Here is a 19678-nt window from a genome sequence, read left to right on the forward strand (position 1 = left end):
GGCCTTCACAGTCACCAGATCTCCTCCACAATCATCAAAACACTATAAATGAGGGCATATCTTTTGTAAGAAAGATGTCTATCCCTCCAACAGAGCTCTGAGACTTGGACACTCTATGACATGGAGCAGTGAAACTGTTTTGGAGGCTCATGTTGGCCGAACACTTTTAAGAAAATTTATGTTGTTTTTTTCCCTATAGTTTGTCATCCATCTCTTTGTGGCTAATGGCGGCTAAACACAACAAACTGCTATTTTCACTTACTAACATGCATTTCTTTGCCAAATTAGACCCATTATTTGGTTTTTGAAAGACTTTATTAGTTGAGTTTGAATGAGATTATTAACAATTATTACTAAAATGTCAGGGGTAAAATCACAAATAGACAAAATGTCCTGTTTTAGACGTGTCCCCTTTTCTTCTCACACGTTCCTTGTTCATCTCATTTTGAGTCTCTGGCTTACTCTGCAGCCCAAACTGTATTCCTGACGTCTCCAAAAAAAAAAAAAAAAACAACTCACAATACACAAGCTGTCCTCCTCTCTCTGTGTCTGAATGCTTCAATTTATACGTCACAAACTCAGGTGTGCACACAGAGAAATGCTGGTCTTCTGTGTCCACACTCCTCTCTAAGAAATCAGGATTGACACTCAGGTGTGAATGACGCTGTGCCCTCCTCTCCCTCACCTACATCCTCGCTCCCTTCCCTCACAATACACAAACACCATTCCTCGGCTCACTGTTTGATGTGGAAACTCCATCCACATTTCCTGTCAACCTGATAGATTTTTGGGCCTAATCCATGTGCTCCATGGCTGAGGCGAGGGGGTTACTCCTCGCCCCGTGTCCCGCGCTGTAAAAGCCTTTCTGGATCTGAGAAATAGAAGCTGAGTGTGATTCCAGCTTGGCTGTGGATAAAAGAATGTCAGACTCTGTAGGGAAGGAAGGGAAAGCAGGAGACATGATTTAGTGCAGCTATAGTTACAAAATAAATAGATATTACGGCTCAGAGGGAATGTTGAGGATGAGAAACTGAAGCTTTCTGTCAGCAGCGTTTACAGCACTGCGATCTTGCAGGTCGGTGTGACTTAAGCTGGACTTTGGATGAAAGTACAGAAAGCAGGAGTGTAGAGCAGAAAGCCCATGAAGAAGAGAATTGTGGTTTTTGAGTCATTTGTTGTTCAATCAAATGACTTCACGGCACAAAACGTCAGACGTCTGGGTGACTCTTTGGATCCTGAGAGCCATCACTGTCAGCTTTCTGTACATTAAAATGTAATGCTGTCTCATTCAAAATTATGAAGACTGAATCCATTACAGTAATTGTCAGTGTTTGGACAAAAATGGTTAGTGGGGAAGACATTGTAATAATATGGTTGAAATAAACATCTTACAGTAAGTTTGATAATATGTAAACAAACATTTTATAAATGACATTTAAAGCCTGGAGGGAGTCTACTTTTTATTCACATAAAGTTTGACGAGACTGAAAACGTGCACAACAAAGAGATTCAGATCAACTTGTTTCTTATCCCTAATCCAATTCTCAAGAATGAGATGTATATACTGTTTGTGTTTGGTGTTATGTTTATATTTTCCTGTTGAGTTGTGTGTGTTTATGTATTAAAGGCCATCTACGGACATGTGCTACAAACTATCATAGGCTGTATAGTGTATGCTGTGGTATATAGCACTGGTCGACTCGTACTTGTCCCTATAAAAATAAACATAAAATAAACTCCTCTTGACTCAGGTTTTATTTTGGATTTTAGCATTGCTTCTCAGGGACTTGGACCAGGCTGGACGGATGACGGGATATCACTCCTGAACAAGAATATAACTCCAGGATTTCCAGGAAAATCAGACTGGATCATTATGTCAGAGAATATCACATGGTGCTGAAATTTAAAGCTTAAGTGTGACTGCTGGCATTTGATAAAAGAGGAATACATCCACAAGAGATAACTGAATAAATGCAGTATATTATATAATTACTGATTAAGATATTCTTATATACTACTACTCTTATTTCTAACAGCGTTTGAATACAAAAAAGTATATGTAACAGCTTTAAGTAGCACCACAAAATTGTTCTTAAAATTGGTATGAGAATATTTTTTACCACTATAAAGCCTTATTCACAAAATTTCTGCAAACTTTGTGTTACAAATTGTATCAAGGCATAGAACTTTTAGATCTTTCCTTTCCAAAAAAGTCTTGCAGCACAATTCATTATCCTGCACAATACCTGCAACTGAAACATGTTCCTGAGGGATTTTTCATATTCCTAAGGGACTTTATTAAATTGTTTATGATGACGTTAGAGGGCTCTTTGGGTCATCATGCAGTGTGGTTTGTTATGGGACAGCGCTATCCAGGTCCAGGTTGGGAACCCTTGCCATATGGAACCACAGTCTAACCAGAAAACCCAGGATGAAACCTCCTACTTCTGGCTGCATGTCACAGTTTAACCTTTTGGTGCACTGGTTTATTTAGTTTACATTTAGCAGCCTTTGCCTCCAGACGTGGCTCACATATGTGATACACACAGAAATACACTAGACTAAGAGTATACAGGCTTGCCAGCGGCTCTGTGAAGGTATACATGGCACAGCAGTACTTTTAGCTAATTGCTAATGTCAACAGGCTAACATGCTCAATGGCATTCCCAATGTGCTAACATGCTCCATAAGGTATAATGTTTACCATGTTCAGTGTGTTAGCATGCCAACATTTGCTAATAAGTACAGCTGTAGCTGATGGGAATGCCATTAGTTTTGCAGGTATTTCAGAATCAGGTTTATAGGCCATGTATGTGACATACAGCTAAAAACAAGGACAACAAAGCTGAACAAAGATAGACAAACATAAAAAAGCACTATTATATGTATGTGAATTTTACATGTATGTAATAGTGCATATATACATGTATATATATAAAAAAAGCAACAATGACCAGCAACATACAATGTCTATAGGCTATACAAGTCAAGTGTTTCTGTAAATTGTTAACAATACAAGTGCAAAGAAATAAATAACCTATTGAATCGATATACAGTACATGAAATGGGTGGTTGTGTAGGTCTACAGTATATACACGTCATAGTATACACAGTATATACAGCGTGCAGGATTTGACAGAGATGTATGATGTGTATGACATGTTTAAAACAGTTTGTATTTTAAACTGTAATTATATCATTTATAATTTGTAGGTAAGTGGGTTAGTGTGACACTATATGACTGATTTAACTGTTCAAACTGTATTTGGTCATAAATCAAAGTATTGCACAAACTGAAATTTTGACCTGATGATGGGAGAGCTACAGGGAAAAGTCGGGGGATCATTAAAGTCATATTGTATAAAATTCCCTGCTGGAGGATGATCACAGCACGCCACTCCTATTCTACTCATTCTTATGTGGATAGCTCCACCTAATAGTTGTCAAGACATTTAACAAGCTTAAAGGCAAACATGTCAACCTCATGGTGGCGCTAGAGGAAAAATCAGGAATAAGCTAATTGGTATGTTTGATCCTTTGGGGGCCAATTCATTTGGTAGATGTTGAGATATTTCAGTATTTGTCAGTGGCGGACCAACTGTCAGGCAGCTAGCATCCATATAGCCATGATGCTAGCAGTGGCTAGAAGCTAATCGGCTGGCAGCAGTTTGGTCCTGCCCCTGCGGAGGTGTGCCCTAACGCGGAGGGAGAGCTGTGCTTCACTGCCGCTAGCTTTACTCAGCTGCTCCAACGTTTCGTCTCACCATCAAGACCGAGGGGGATCTCAAGACATTAACTGAGAATTAATCAGGTAGGAATAAAACAAAACCAACAATGTTTTCTCTCTGCCGTTTATGACCGTTGGTGTAACGGCTGGCAGACCGCGACCAACGGAGCTGTGGAAAGGTCGAAAAGCGAACTGATGAATTTGTCAAGAAAAATAGCCCTGCAGGTTATAAGAATAACAATCAACCAGTGTGATATATATTAGGACGATATTGTCGAAGAGTCCGCCGTAGAGTAGTTAAGGTTCATTTACAAAGTGTCCGCTAAGCTTTTCCGTACGTTGCGATCTACCGGACGTCGTCCGGTTTGTTGTATCTGCGTGTAAACTGTAACGGTGTAACGGCGGCGTCTCACTACGGCTCCTTCAACTGTGACCCAGCAGGTGTGATTCTCATGCAGGGTTTCCTATTACAACACATTCACCGTTTTCCATAAACAAAGCGCAGCGCACACAGCAGGCGGCCATAGGGCACATTTAAACCGCACCACCGGAGATCAACAAAGAGAGGCTACTGGATGAACTGGTTCGCTGCAAACACTGCGTCCGGTGATTTAACGCTTTTATTAAACTAATATACTTTACTGCAGTAGCCTAGTGGAATCAGAACCACAATGTAAAAATACCAGTGCTAGAGGAAGCATCCAGATCTTTTACTACTACGACAGTGTAAAAAATTGTCTGTAACAAGTGCTGCATTGAACACGTTAGGCCTACTGGAGTAAAAGTATGTTAAGTATAATCAGGAAAATGTACTTCAAGTAGTAAAAGTAAAAGAGAAATGAACCCTGTGACTAATATACTGTTATAGGACTATCATTAGATTATAATTACTCATGTATTAATGTAAAAGCAGGACTTTACTGTGGTAGCTGGTTGAGGTGTAGTTAACTATTTTGTATAGGACTGCAACTAATGATTGTTTTCATTATGGATCAATCTTCTCATTATTTTCTCCATTAGGTGATTGATTGTTTGGTTTGTAAAACTTCAGAAAACAATGAGAAATAATTACTCAGAGCCCAAAGTGACACCTTCACAATGCTTTCTTTTGTCAGACCAATAATGACCAATAGCAGCTAAATCCTCACATTTGTGATGCTGGAACCATGAAATGTTTTTGCATGAAAAGTGACTTAAAGGACCAGTGTGTAACATTTATATATATATATATATATATATATATATATATATATATATATATATATATATATATATATATATATAATATTCATAAGTATGTTTTCATTAGTGTATAATCACCTGAAAATAAGAATCGTTGTGTTTTCATTACCTTAGAATAAGACTATTTTATTTACATAGGGAGTGGGCCCCTTCCACGGAGGTCGCCATGTTGCACCGCCATGTTTCTACAGTAGCCCAGAACGGACAAACCAAACACTGGCTCTAGAGAGGGCCGTTCATGGTCAAACTGCAATTTCACCGCTAGATGCCACTAAATCCTTCTCACTGCTCCTTTAAACGATTATCAAAATAGTTCCCAGTTAACTTTCATCAATCTGCTAATTGGTTATTCGACTAATCGTTTCAGCTGTACTTGTTTATACTGTTGGGTAGTTTAATTTATAACAGAACATCACATTTTATAATCTCTTCATGTGTTTTGTATGAAAAATCCCAATTTGTAAAGTAACTATCAACTAAAGCTGTCAAATTAGTAAAAAGTACAATATTTGTATAAAGTGGCATTAAAAGAAACGATTTAAACTGAGACCTCAAATTTAGTCTTAAGTACACTACTTGAGTAAATGTACGTAGTTACATTCCACCACTGAAAAATACTCCACTTCAAGTAAAAGTCCTGAATCCTACTGCATTTTACTTAAGTAAAGTACAAATGTATCGTGCAAAATGTACTTCAAGTATCAAAAGTAAAAGTATTAATGGGCAGTGTCAATGTTACATTATTGTATAACTGAATTATTATTTCTGCTGATACAATTAGTGGATCAACAGAAAATTAATATGCCACTATTTTGACAATCGATAAATAGTTTTGAGTCATTTAAAAGAAAAAATGCCAAAATTGTCTGGTTCTCTGGTTTCTTTGTCTTTTATGATAGTAAACTGAATACTTGGGCCGACAAAACAAAACATTTGAAAATGTCACCTTGTGCTTGTGGAAACTGTGATGGGCATTTTTCAAAACGTTCTGATATTTTATTGACCAAACGAACATTAATCATAAATAATAATTAAATAATCGAATAATCAAGAAAATAATTAATAATGAAAATAATCGTCAGTTGCAGTCCTAATGCATTTTGTGAGCATTATTTAAATTCTGGACCTAATTTTAACTACTACTACATACTGTACAATACTTTAATATGTAATAATTAATATTTTATAACTGATTATAGATTTTCTGTGTAAAAATCTTAATCAGTAAGTAACTATAGCGGTGTAATAAATATAGTGGAGTAAAAAGTGAAATGTTGCAATTTTCAAAGTAAAGTACAAGTACCTCAAAATTGTAGTTAATCACAGTGTTTGAGTAAATGTATGTTGCTACTTTCCGCCACTGTACTTTTGCATCAGAAGGCAGAACGCTCCTTGGTTATACTGCACTATAGGCTATATATTATATTATACTGTATAATCTGTATGTTGTAACTATAATCTGAAACAACCTTTAACCGCATTATATTATTCTTCATCATAATTCCCAACACACACAAACACACAGGCTTTTTCATTTTTTCTTTTAATGCCATTTGGCTATTTTGTTGTAAATGTCACCATCTTTAACCACAACAGAGAGGGCACTATATGCAAACAAAGATTTGATATGATGGATGGGATAGACGTGATCTGTGAAGAGGTTCAGTTTATAATTTTCATTACTGATTAATTTTGCAATAATTTTTTGTGTTAGTTTATAAAAAAAGTGCAAAAAATGCCCATTGCAATATCCTACAGCACAAGGTGAACTCTTAAAATTTCATGTTTTGTTAATCAACTGTCCAAAACCCAAAGATATTCAGTTTACAATTATATAAAACAGATTAATTGATTATCAAAATAGTTTCCGATTATTTTTCTGTTGATCGATTAATCAAGTAATCGTTTCAGCTCCAGTTCAGTTGGCAATTGGCAGCAATTGATTTGCATGGATGAGAAAATACTCCACAGTCGTAGTTTTTAAATCAAAGTGGCAGCTCCTGCTGTTGAACATTTGATTTTGTTTTCTCCCCAGGATGTCCCGGGAGCAGCAGGCGGTGGCTCGTGCCAGGAAAGCCTTTGAAACAGGCAGGTCCAAATGTTTTGAGCACCGGATCCGCCAGTTGAAGAACCTGCAGCGGTTATTCACTGAGAGACAGAAAGAGATTTCAGATGCCATCAAGAAAGACCTCAATAAGGTGAGTAGTGAATGGCTCTTCCTCACGGTCCTAATTTAATCGATACCTGGTCTGCTACAAGCTTGAGAGTCCGGGTTGGTTCTCCGACAAAACAAAGACTGAGAATAAAACTAATCAGAGGCATTTCTTTTGGTTCAGACTTTTGGATTTCTTTGTGCAAATTAGCTACAGGCTAGTAGCTAGTCTTATCAAGTGTCTATCACAGGTTTTCATGGTTTAATCTACACAACCCAAGGTTAGAACAGTAAGTCCTGGACTTATTTCCACTGTTATCACTGGTGTTGACACAGTTCACCAACTTTTATCAAGACAGAGACTGGCATTCAGTGTCTAATGTTAAGATAGGTTAGAAAATTAGCACCAAAGAACTAGAAAACTGAATCATACGAACAAACAATTGATAAAAATCTTTTCAGAAAGCTACAGTTGTCATGGTTAATTTTAAAACTTTCTTGGGTTTGCAAGAAAACATACAGTGAAAAAAAGAGAAAAAGAAATACAATATCAGCTGTGAGCAAGTCCAATGTCATTGTCTTCATCCCCAGAGCGAGGTGGGGACCCAGCTGTACGAGACTCTGGGTCTGGAGGGGGAGATCAGCCTGGCCATCAGGAAGCTGAAGGAGTGGGCGGCCCCTCGATCCGTGGAGAAGAACCTGATTACCCTCGGCGACACCGTCTACATCAAGCCGGAGCCACTGGGAGTGGTGCTTATCATCGGGGCCTGGAACTACCCCTGGGCTGTCACCATCCAGCCGCTCATTGGAGCTATCGCTGCTGGTACTGTAGCATGCTGTGTGTGTGTGTGTGTGTGTGTCTGTGTGTGTGATGTAACAAGGTCAGCGTTTACATTTCTATCTGATTTCATCATCATTTCCCCCTGTGATGAACTTTGAGAAGGGATCTGTCTGCACAATATCTGTAGACGCCACTGGTTGAACTTTGAAACACTGATGCAAGATTTGTGTCCTTTGTCCACACAAGCAATTTCAAAATTAGACAAAATAGCATGAGAAGGTCACAATTTAGATATAAGAGTTTGTTGTGCATGATATTATGCATGTGCTTAGAGGCACCTCAAAGCTGTCTGTTGATCAACTAACAAACATGCAGAAACCACTACAACTCTGTCTCATTTTCAGTCTGTATATTCAATTTTCTCTAATTCGTTTATTTTTCAGTCCTGTTCAGTTTCCTTGTCTTGTGATCATAACCACTCCGCTTCCCTTTTTATTCTGGTATGACCAAACATTCTTTATGCTCTGTCAGCTTGTTATAATGGGTCAAAGGCCACTCTGTGGACTCTGTACTGCAGTCATGACAGAGTTAAAAGATTAGCAATAGATTCCGAATAAATGAGTGTCTTCTAATGTGTATTTAATTGTCACATGCAGGTGATCATGTATTTTTTGTTCCCTTATGCGTGCATGTTGGTGTGTTTGCACGTGTGAACATACATGTCTCAACTATGTGCATTTGTCTCTATCATCAGCGATGGTTCATAGGACAAATTTCCAAGCTCCAAGATAATGAGTGAACTCATGAATAATTCATTCCTGTATCAAAAGCTACCCTTAAATGGCCGCCCTGCCCTTGTATAGAGGCTCTAAATCAAGTGTTTTGCCTTGGCTCTGATCACTTTGTGATGCAAACCTCTGTGTGAAGTGTTTGTTTGTGACTATTCAGCATGACACTACAGTATTTTTAATGGTCTTTTGTCTGATTCTTTATTTGATTGAATCTTTTGTTTGTTACAGACTTGTTCAGCATTACCATCTGTAAAACTTTCCTGAATTTGGTTAACATGCCCTTAGCAGGATTCAAACTCAGGAATCTGACAGGGGAACACATGTGGCAATATCTTAAATATCTTATTGTTTGTTACTTGCCCCCTGTGATAGCTTTACATATTAGTGCTACGAGAGCTGCTGCAGCTAGACAGCTCATTTGTATTTCATTTGGATAAGACCTGTTTAGACTCAAACACTGATGGCTGGAGGACTTCAATGAGTCCTGCCAGGCTGCAGCCCAAGCCCAGTAAGTGTTTACACAGCAAGGACTTTATCCTTTGCTCCAACATTATCAGATTTAAAACCAACAGTCATATCAGCCTTGCAGGTCTTTTCTCTTGATTTATCGGGCGATACATGATACAGATAATCAAGATTCAGATTTAACACATTTAAACATTTTAAATATAGGCACTTGCTGTATAAATAAGCACTGTCCTGTCAGACTGTGTGAAATGGCAAAGTATGGAAATGTTGTCAGGTGGTATGAATTAACAATTCATTTGCAAAAATCAGTAGTCTTATGTAAGAAGTAGGTAATACATATGCTCCCATTCAAAAACAACCCTGACATATACACTACATGTACCTGCTCAGCACCAAATGGCAGACAGACACAGTTAGCGACTAGCTGGTGAACACAGTGGAGAATTTAGCAGCTAAAGAGCCAGATATTTCCCTCAGTAGTTGGTGGTGGAGACCAAAAACTGAGCTAAAAGAGAGTTAATATTGGACTCATTAGGTGACCATTTGACATGGCTCCAGATGAATGTTTCTCCATAACTGTTGGATGTGTAAATAAGAAACTGTTTGCTAACAAGTTCACTATATCAACTTAAAAGGTTATGATATGTCATTGTGTTCACAACTAGTTTCCACTGCCACCAAGTGGCCAACGTTTTTGCAGGTTTAAATGAAGGTACAGTGGAAGAAAACAAGACTATGGGGAACAAGGGAGTAACAATTGGGAATTTTAGAGAAAAGGAGAAATAAATTATACTTTTAGTTTAGAGTTTTACTTTTCAGTGTTACCAAATATTCTAAACTCAAGGTTCACTTACTAGCTTTCAACTTAATTTAAAAGCTTTCTCCAGCAAAAAGAACGTACACAGGTGTCATCACATGACATAAGTACATAAGTTTGTTCACGTGATAACAGGTGGTCGTATATTAGGTGGGAGAATGTGATTATTATTTTATTCAAAATGTCTTCAAGTTTCATCAGCTTACTTTTGAGAATTTGTAACGCCAGCTATCCTAAATGGAAAGTAAGACACATTTCATCACAAAAAAAAGAAAATGGAAGCAACTATTGACCCCACTGGAAAACAGTCTGCATGATAGGCGTGCAATTTTGCACCAGAACAGCTAATGCATGAAAAAGTGAACTTTAGGATGGAGCCTAAAGCTATACATTTGACTGTATTCAAGACTTGTCCAGACACTCTGGTTAGTCTACCTTTAATGTTTTCCCCCATCTTTGTCATTAGCAACACTACTAAAGTATCATAAAAGACTAAGCTTTTCTGTTAATTATTATTTTTTTACAGACTATTATTTATACATTACAAATGGTGAATTGACAGAATGCCCATTACTCCCTATGAGACCACAATACTGCCATAAACAAACACATTTCATGTTAAATTTGTGCTGACTCACTTGGTAAAGCAAACTGGACAAACAGCATCAAAGAAAATGAAGGCTTTGAAACGTATTTGTTACATAATTAGTATGTAAAAGTATACAATTCTCTTTTGTACTTTGTGGACGATGTCTTGCTATCTTGTAATATCTGCTGCTTTTGACATTTACCTGTCCAGGCAATGCTGCTGTGGTCAAGCCCTCTGAGGTGTGTGTTCACACTGCAAAGGTCATGGAGGATCTGCTGCCACTTTACATCGACAAAGTAAGGATGGGTCTCATGACATCCACATAGTACGTATCCGAGGACTCATGGAAGGGAAACACGACACTGTTATTGTTCATGAAATGTAAGAATGTTATTGCCCTACAAAGGCAGAGTGCAGTAAGGTGAGAGAAAAGGGTTTAAAGTTTTCAGGCTGGGTAGCAAACTTTAAAACTGATTAAAATGTTGTAATGCTTTATGTCGTTTTAGGCTGATTATTTTAATCAAAGAAATCCTTGCCATAGAACCCACACAATACCTAAAAACGCTGATGGATAATCTTAACTGAATGCTCAGAGAAACTGCAGTATCTACCAACAAAATGTGTTCTCTCAGCTTTCTTATCCATTTTAACTTTAGTTTGATTATTATTTACAGTCCGTAGCTTATAGGAATCACGTTTCTATGTGTCGGAGTACTATTAATATTTATATTGAAATCAATATAATACATTCATTTACAATTTATACATTTAAGTATGTAATTTCAACGTAGCTTTTCCACAATTTGGAAAAATGAGATGGCAGCTGAGACCTGCTAAGCTAGCTACCTTTAGCAGGAGTTTAGCTGTATATTTTTTCTTCTCCCTCATGAATTGATTTAGCTGCTGCTTTATTTAATTATGTGGAATAACAAGGTGAATAACTAAAATGTCAGTTCATTAAAACAGACAATTAAGTTGTATTCTTTGCAGGGTAGAATATTTTAACCCTCCTTGCTCACCAAATGAGGATACTAACGACAGGCTTAAGTTCCAGAAAGATTAACATAATTGACATTTCAAACAGGATTATTTCCTCTCTGAACAATAACACATATTTTGGGCTGTTTAGTCCACGTTACAATAGCTTTTTTTCTGCTGGCTACATGTGCACTGACACAGTATATCAGGCAAACACTGTTCACCTTTACTGTATATAAACTTTACATGGGCCACCGTGCATAGAAAGGCTCATAACAGGTAAAGTGTTTGCTTGGCTCTTTTAATGTGCCAATAAACAGCAACCAGTTTTATTTTAATCTCAATTTTGTCTGCAGATGATCTACAAAGCCAAAAAAGAAATTTTAATAAAATGCGTGTCACAAAACTGCCCACACGTTGTTTCAGTAACTACACGCTGCTTTGTGATTAATTGAATGTGTTTTTCTACCCTGCGTGTCAGGAGCTTTACCCTGTAGTAACCGGAGGAGTGTCAGAGACCCAGGAGCTGCTGCGCCAGAGGTTCGATCACATCTTCTACACCGGCAACAGCGTGGTGGGCAAACTGATCATGGAGGCTGCTGCCAAACACCTGACACCTGTCACCCTGGAGCTGGGTGGCAAGAGCCCCTGCTACATTGACAAAAACTGTGACATAAGCATAGCCTGCAGGTCAGAACAGTGACTGAATATGGTTTGACTTAATGGTTATTTTCTCCATTCTTTTTATAGCTATTTATTTCTTTAACACACAATCCATCCTGTCTCTCTTGTACTGTAGCTGTTCCTTCCTGAGACCCTTCTGTTAACTCTTTCACTACTGTGTAGGCGTGTCGCCTGGGGAAAGTACACTAACTGTGGTCAGACCTGCATCGCCCCAGACTACATCCTTTGTGACCCCAGCATCCAGGACCGGGTCATTGAAGAGGTCAAGAAGTCCATTAAGGTACTGAAGACCTGAAAACACACTAAGGGAAAAGTAATGATCTTTCTTTTCCATTGTAAACTTCAAAAACAGGTGATTCTGACCAAAAGATTCATTATCAAAGGACCCAAAATGACTAATAGCAGTAACCTGTAATGTCAGAAAGTCCTGAGATCTTCATGTTATTGCGGAGGAAAACTAAACTAAACAAAATTTTAAAAACCCTGATTTAGGGGGCTTTTTCTTTCGTATTCTTTGCCCGGATTTTTTGTAATTTAAGCTTTTTTTGTTGTTAAGTTTTCCAACATATAAACACAATAATGCAACATATTACAGTAAACCAATGAACAACACAAAACAAATCTGGTCACATATAGTAGTTAACTGATGTAAAACAAGCCACACTATTAAAATAATGAAAGAAAAAAAGACAATAGACAAAAAGAGAGCACAAAATATAAATAAAATACTACATAAATACATAAAAATGAGACAAGACTTCATAAAACTTCCCTTGGTAAATATTAGTCCTTGCGATTAAAGATTCAAAAGAGGCAATGTCAGTCATTAATTATAACCATTCATCAAAAACAGGCTTTGTCTGACTCTTCCAATGGCGGAGAACAATCCTTGAAGCACCAATAAAGCCTGCCAGTGCAAATACACATTTTTGTTTGGATATACCTGGGGGTAGGAGAGACCTGTTTTCTAATAAGCACAACTGGGGAGAATCTGGCAATAGTTTATGCAACCGCTTTCCAATACTTTTGGCTACTTGTTTCCAAAATGGAGAAACAAAAGAACAATCCCACATTAAAAGAAGAAAAGTACACCTCCAACAGTAATTCTATGTCCAGATTTTACAAGAACGTTTGTGTAGTTATGAGATTGTTTCCTCTGGCAGGAGTTCTACACAGACAACCCAAAGACCTGCCCTGACTATGGACGCATCATCAACCAGCGCCACTTCAAGAGGATAATGACCTTGTTGGAAGACAGCACCATCGCTGTAGGAGGAGACAATGACGAGTCAGACTGCTACATAGGTAATCCTTCTGACAACCACCAGCTCTTCACATGAAAATCAATCAGGACTTATCTACCTGAGTAGAGTTTAGTGGGAGCTTTTTTTATGCTTTTCATTCAGGCAATTACTCACACTGACATATGTTTAGTAATGCAGAACAAACTATAAAAACATGCATGTGATAAATAGTGTTTCTGTGTTGTGTTTAGCCCCCACAGTTCTGCGGGACGTGAAGCCAGAGGCGAAGGTGATGCAGGAGGAGATATTTGGACCTCTGCTTCCCATCTTGCTGGTCAGCAGCCTGGACGAAGCCATCAAGTTTATCAATAAGGGAGAGAAACCTCTGGCCCTCTACATCTTCACATCAGATAACAAGGTAACTAACTACTGTTAACTACACAGCAGAGTATTTAACAGATGCAGACCTCTACATGTACAGTATGTAGATTCAGACTCACAGGCATAACATAACTCTTCGCTCTAAAGGTGATCACGAAAATGACAGAAGAGACCTCCAGTGGAGGACTGGTGGCCAACGACTGTCTTGTGCACTATTCTGTCAGCTCTCTGCCTTTCGGAGGAGTGGGTGAGTACTCACAGGGGCCGAAATCGTACTACAAACAAGAGTTCACGTACTCTCTCTTTTTCTTATTCACTCACTTAGTTTATTTCCCATTTACAGAGCCACGGCTGTGTACAAACACCAGATTTTTTTTTCAGTGCATACACTGAACGGACAGCTAGCGGACCGTGATGAGATATTAGCTGAATTTGACAAAAAGACGTGTATTGGATTAGAATCGCATACCCCACCTTTAAATAAAGGTTCAAAGGTTCCCTGTGCACATACACACTATGCTTGAAAAGACAAGACAATTTGATTTATTGTTTTAAAGCCCAACAAATACATGTATACAGTGCCTCACTGAAAAAACATTTTCCAAAGCATACCTGACTTTTTAGACTGATTTCACACCTTTCAGACATCCACTAGTTTTCATTCGCTTTAGTTTGCTTGAACTTGCTGGAGATAATTAATCCATCACAGTGAACATTTATTTTATAGTTTTGTTATTTGTCAGTGTTAAATTACCATCATGTGCTAATCCAACTGTTCTGAAATCTCTTCGTTGTTGGGTTCAAGAAAAGAGATTTTAGAGTTACTGCAGAATGAACTCGAGTAACCTCTATAATACCAGAAACCAAATTTGATCATTAATTTACTTAAGTTCTTGTTTGTTTTTAGGGTTGATTTCCTAGCTCATGCCAGCTCATGAAGCAGTACCTTTTGGCAGCTTACACTCAACACATTTTTCAGAACAGTCTCTGCTCTCAAATGTTTTATCACCTGAGTGACATTGTGCTCAGCATTATTGGCTGATTGCTTTGATTCAAAGCCATCAAACTAGAAGCCAATATGTGTTCACACAGTCAAACCATCTCCCTCTGTTTTCACGTACAGGAAACAGTGGTATGGGTTGCTACCACGGCAAGTTTACCTTTGACCAGCTGAGCCACCTGCGTGGTTGTCTCATCAAAAAGCTGAATATGGAGGGAGTGAACAGCATGAGGTACCCGCCTCACACGGCCAAGAAACTGGGCTGGGCACGCTTCTTCATCATGAAGACCGTAGACGTGGGCTGGATTGGGCAGATGGCGCTCTTAGCCGTCCTGGCTGTGGTGGTTGCTGTGGTGATACAGGTGAGTTACAGAGGAAGAGAGGAAGACCACTACAAAGTGCCAAACAGACAAAAACATGTTTGCATTGTGTGTCATGGGGAAGCAAAGCTGGAAGAAAAAACACAGACCACACTGATAGCTTTTGAAGTTATGAAGAACTGGGAAGCTTAAAATGCCTGTAATCGACTACTTGTCCATTTCGCAGATGCCAAGTGCTCCTTGTTTAATTTCATACTTGAGAATTGTTTTTATTTTGTGCAACTTTATACTTCTACTCCGCTACATCTCAAAGGCAAACACTACATTTGTCTGACAGCTTTAGTTACTTTTCTGATTACAATTTTCCATACCCTTCCTGTCCAGTGAAAACCATGTATGTCCAAATTTGGTGATTTTGAATTTGAATGTTTCTGATAAACTGAAGGATGAAGTGTTCCTTTATGGGTTGAGAAAATTATCCTTCTTCTTAAACTAAATAAACTACTTAAACCCCTGTAAAATGCACCATCACAAAGCTGAAAACGGCTGTTTTTCTGAGCTCATGAAAATGACTTTTTAGAGATACGTGGTTCTCACAGGACAGCGACTCAACAAACATATGATGATCTTATAGATTATGATGCACTGCTGTAGATTAAACTACCCAACAGTATGGGAGAAAAACCTTCAGCTGGGCCAGATGTCTTCAGGTCCTCATGCACACAGTTTCATTCTTCTTCAATAAAACACTTGAGTCTAATAGAGTCCAATGCAATATAGATTTTACTGTAATATCAAAACAAGGTACACGTAAAACCGAGTTGGTTCATGAAGCAACTGAACAGGCTCAGTTGTGCATTCACTTATATTTTCAAAACATGCACCTCCTGGCTGGTTGTTGGGATGTTCCCTATTGGTCCATAATCAAAACATGGAAATCATTAACAGTCTCTGATTGGTTATGAATTATTGTGCCATTACGCTTTTACCAGCGTGAGGATGCCATTACACAAGGAAACTTCTGATTAAAGACACGAAAACATAATTAACTCGACTGTCCTTGAATACATTGGGTAAAGATAAGGATAAGGATAAACTAAAACAGGAGGATCCGGGCAGAGAGATATGACTCCTGGGAAAAGCGTCTTTTCTGTCTCTTAATAAGACAGGAAGAGTTTATCACAAAACTTCCCAGACTCTGCACAACGGAATCTTTGATTAAAATGAAGCATATCATAACTCTCAACAAACGAGCGCCCTCCGACCTTCGGCAAAACACATCAAAGCCCACAGCTGTTGGTATTACATGTGTACAGAGAGCATGCACATTTTATTCTCACAACTCTCATGTACGTCAATCACTTTTTATAAGCTACAGTATATTCTAAACTAAATAAAAATAAAGGCTTTGTTACAACACTATATGCATTAATCAGGAAACATATTACTTGCGCTCAAAGAGTGAGTTAATTCATGTACCCAGGAACACAGGGAAGGGGAAGGTCACTCTGCTCTGTGGGCTCCACAGTGCATACACAAATACAGAGCTTCTCCATACTTGGTGCAATACAGGCAGGCCGGCGCTTTCACTTAGCAACACAACCTGAATCATTTTTGAACTTGATTGTCTATATATGTCTATATCAAGGAAAATATTTTCCACAAACATAAACATCTACAGCAGTAAAACACTGATTACAAAACCTAGGGAATTGCAAACCCAGGAAACAGTTGTTTATTAAAGGTAAACAACAAAGATGACTGGCGTCTGACAGCCGATTACTGCAGAAAGTCAGTGTGTTGAATGGATACATGCATTTAAACAAAACCACACATATCCTTAAAGGCAGAATGCATTTCTTACCTCATAATATATCTATAAAACGGATTTAAATGTTTGGAAGCTTTTTGAGACTTTGAAAGTAACCTTGTAATTTTTGTGCACGTTTCCACCACCAACTGTCAATATGTGTTACCGCCCTGTCCTGTGTTACAAACAGGACAGGGTGGGTTCATGTCCTGTTTGTATCAATACGCTGCTCTACAGCACCACCAGTGGACAAAAACTTCACAGCTTACCTTTGAAATACTTGTCAGTCATTTTGCAAGCAGTGTGGATGCAGAGGAAGAGAGAGATTAAAGAAAAGTGATTAACTGACTAACTGAAGGATAATTTTGTTTTTCAGAATTATCTCCATTGAAGACACCCCGCTGCTTCCCAGACAACAAGTCTGTCGTATCCTTGACCCTGAGGACCAGAGAGAAGAGCAGCATGGATTTCTTACCATTTCATCAATAAATATCTGTGTAAATCAGCATCTGCACTGCTGTAATACAGGGAATGTTTATGGTGTTGCCTTAATCTATTTACATTTCAATAACGGTGTCAGAAGTTTCATGTAGCTCACCGTAGAAAGCATCTTATTTTCATGAAGGTGATTATTTATTCCCATGTATGGCTCTTAAATTTGTGTTCAGCATTAACAACGTTCCCTTTTAACCCGTTAGATTAAATACACTTTCTACAGTAATATTCATTATAATGCTGTGAATGATTTTAAATGAAGTAACAAACAGTATGATGATTTGTAGCATTTGCTAACAGTCATGTTCACTGAGGAGCCGGATTTTTTTTGGGTAAAATTTAACGAACCTGCAATTTCTTGTTATAATGAAACTGTTTTATTGTGTAGGAATTACCTACAGTTAATTTTGTGTCCTTTACATTTCAATGACCGATCAGCCATTAACTTGACGTTCAGCCTGAAGGTACTTGATAATTGCTGCCCAGTGTAGGTTTGTTGTTTTTTCAGTGTGTGCCTGCCCGCTGACAGCAGAGGTGAAGACAACATGTCTGTCAGTCTGTCTCTGAGACATGTGTACAGGAAACAGTGGTATGGGTTGGATCAGTCCTCCTTTAGCTGACTGCAGCCTGTCAGAATAAAACAGGATGTGAAGGATGTTTTTATTTTATTTTCAAACAAACACATTTAAGCAACCTTATAAACTCTAATCTCTAAACAATAGTTGCAAAAAGTTTTTTTCATACTTTAAAAATTTTAAGGGATTTGTAATTAATAGTTAAATAAATATACATGTATTTCCATATTGAATTAATATTCAAATAAATATATTTCTACATGTATCAGTTTGTGATTTGATTGTTTATTTTCCATTATTTATTATTACAAAGTAATATATATTATTTACTATGCTGAGTTGGTTTCCTAATTTTCTGCTAATTGTGGCCTCTCCCGGGTTAAAAATAAATTCCCAATTCCGCAGTTTACAGTGAGACTATTAAATATAAATAATTAGATGATTGATCCTCATCATTTTGGCAGTTAGTGTACAAGACATTAATGTACTTCTGTGTTTTATACTAACATGAAATTATTTGCAAGACTGCAACTTTGGGAACAGTACTGCCAATTTTAAATTAAAAAAAGTAACAAAGAAAAAGCAACATGTTTTTTTTTAGAGACATGATTTATCCATAATCTCAGTGTCCACAATTAATTTTAATTTCTCCCAGATGTGAGTTGCTCCTCCATTTCCATTGTATTCCATTGTATTTTCACCACCACACACATAGCATAAAAAACACAGATGTAACTAATAACATTAACGATGCCTCATGCCATTCCAGTGAGCTAGCATGCACAATTCTAGCCTGATAATCAGAAGAAATTCAAAAAGCAGATATTTTGACTTGTTGATTTATAGTATATAAAAATAACAGGAGTTACTAGTAGCATTGCACTCCTGTAACATTGTCGGACTCACGATGGACAATTAAAAAAAGGATCAAAATTGATGTAGTGGAACCAGAGATATCGTCTCTTTTATTCCACACATTCTTCTTCATTGTCAAAACCAGGTGCCTACATTACCCACAATGCAACTCGACCACCGATCGTTTGGTCAGAGATTCAGATGTGTTATGCTAGTAGCAGCTAATGTAGCCTCGAGCCGCTAGCCTCAAGCAGAGATGAGGAGCGGCCTACAGAGGTCTGGTAACTTCACTTCTTTCCAACTCCACACCCTCAGATTTTCTTTCATTTTTAAAGTTGTAAAACACAGCTCCCTCTGGAGCCACAAAATGCTTTACACAACTTTTTTTCACATATGCAGTAGTACACCCCAACACCTGTAAGCAAGCTGCCCTTTAATTTAGTCACTTTTCCATTATGAATGCACTACACATTCAAAAACCTGGTTTGAACTGGGATTGTGACATAGCTTTCAGTCAGATGAAGAAGGCAGAGGCTGCCTACATTTAGGTTCAACACACAGGAAACTAACTGGCTCCAACGCTACATGCACAATTGTAAGAACCATGAAAATGAGTTCTGAATGTACAAGTGAAATGTATGTGAAATATAACTACTCAATAAAAAAGATATTTGGAGAAATAACACCACAGTTTCGGATTTTGTCACCAGGTGTCTGTCTTTCCTCGTTCAGACACCTGAACGAGGTGTGTGTTACACACACACACACA

At 38.0% G+C, this 19678-nt stretch overlaps 1 protein-coding gene across 1 annotated transcript; it reads left to right on the forward strand.

Annotated features, from left to right (window-relative positions):
* Positions 1 to 3478: 3478 nt before the first annotated feature.
* aldh3a2b (aldehyde dehydrogenase 3 family, member A2b) lies at positions 3479 to 18319 on the forward strand. The gene is made up of 11 exons (XM_044223216.1): positions 3479 to 3811; positions 7005 to 7167; positions 7713 to 7944; positions 10778 to 10863; positions 12027 to 12235; positions 12392 to 12509; positions 13393 to 13534; positions 13725 to 13891; positions 14002 to 14101; positions 14978 to 15216; positions 17361 to 18319. Exons 2-11 carry the CDS (start codon positions 7006 to 7008, stop codon positions 17373 to 17375), a joined length of 1470 nt encoding a protein of 489 aa, XP_044079151.1. The 5' UTR covers positions 3479 to 3811; position 7005; the 3' UTR covers positions 17376 to 18319.
* The last annotated feature ends 1359 nt before the right edge of the window (positions 18320 to 19678 follow it).

This window comes from Siniperca chuatsi, linkage group LG14 (genome assembly GCF_020085105.1).
Source record: "Siniperca chuatsi isolate FFG_IHB_CAS linkage group LG14, ASM2008510v1, whole genome shotgun sequence".
Lineage (NCBI taxonomy): Eukaryota > Metazoa > Chordata > Actinopteri > Centrarchiformes > Sinipercidae > Siniperca > Siniperca chuatsi.

Excerpts from the sequence above, each read along its gene's own strand:
- aldh3a2b (XM_044223216.1), top strand. The coding sequence starts at position 7,006 with ATGTCCCGGGAGCAGCAGGCGGTGGCTCGTGCCAGGAAAGCCTTTGAA. Across the intron at positions 12,236-12,391 it reads GACATAAGCATAGCCTGCAG|GCGTGTCGCCTGGGGAAAGT; the intron begins GTCAGAACAGTG and ends ACTACTGTGTAG. Across the intron at positions 12,510-13,392 it reads AGGTCAAGAAGTCCATTAAG|GAGTTCTACACAGACAACCC; the intron begins GTACTGAAGACC and ends TTCCTCTGGCAG.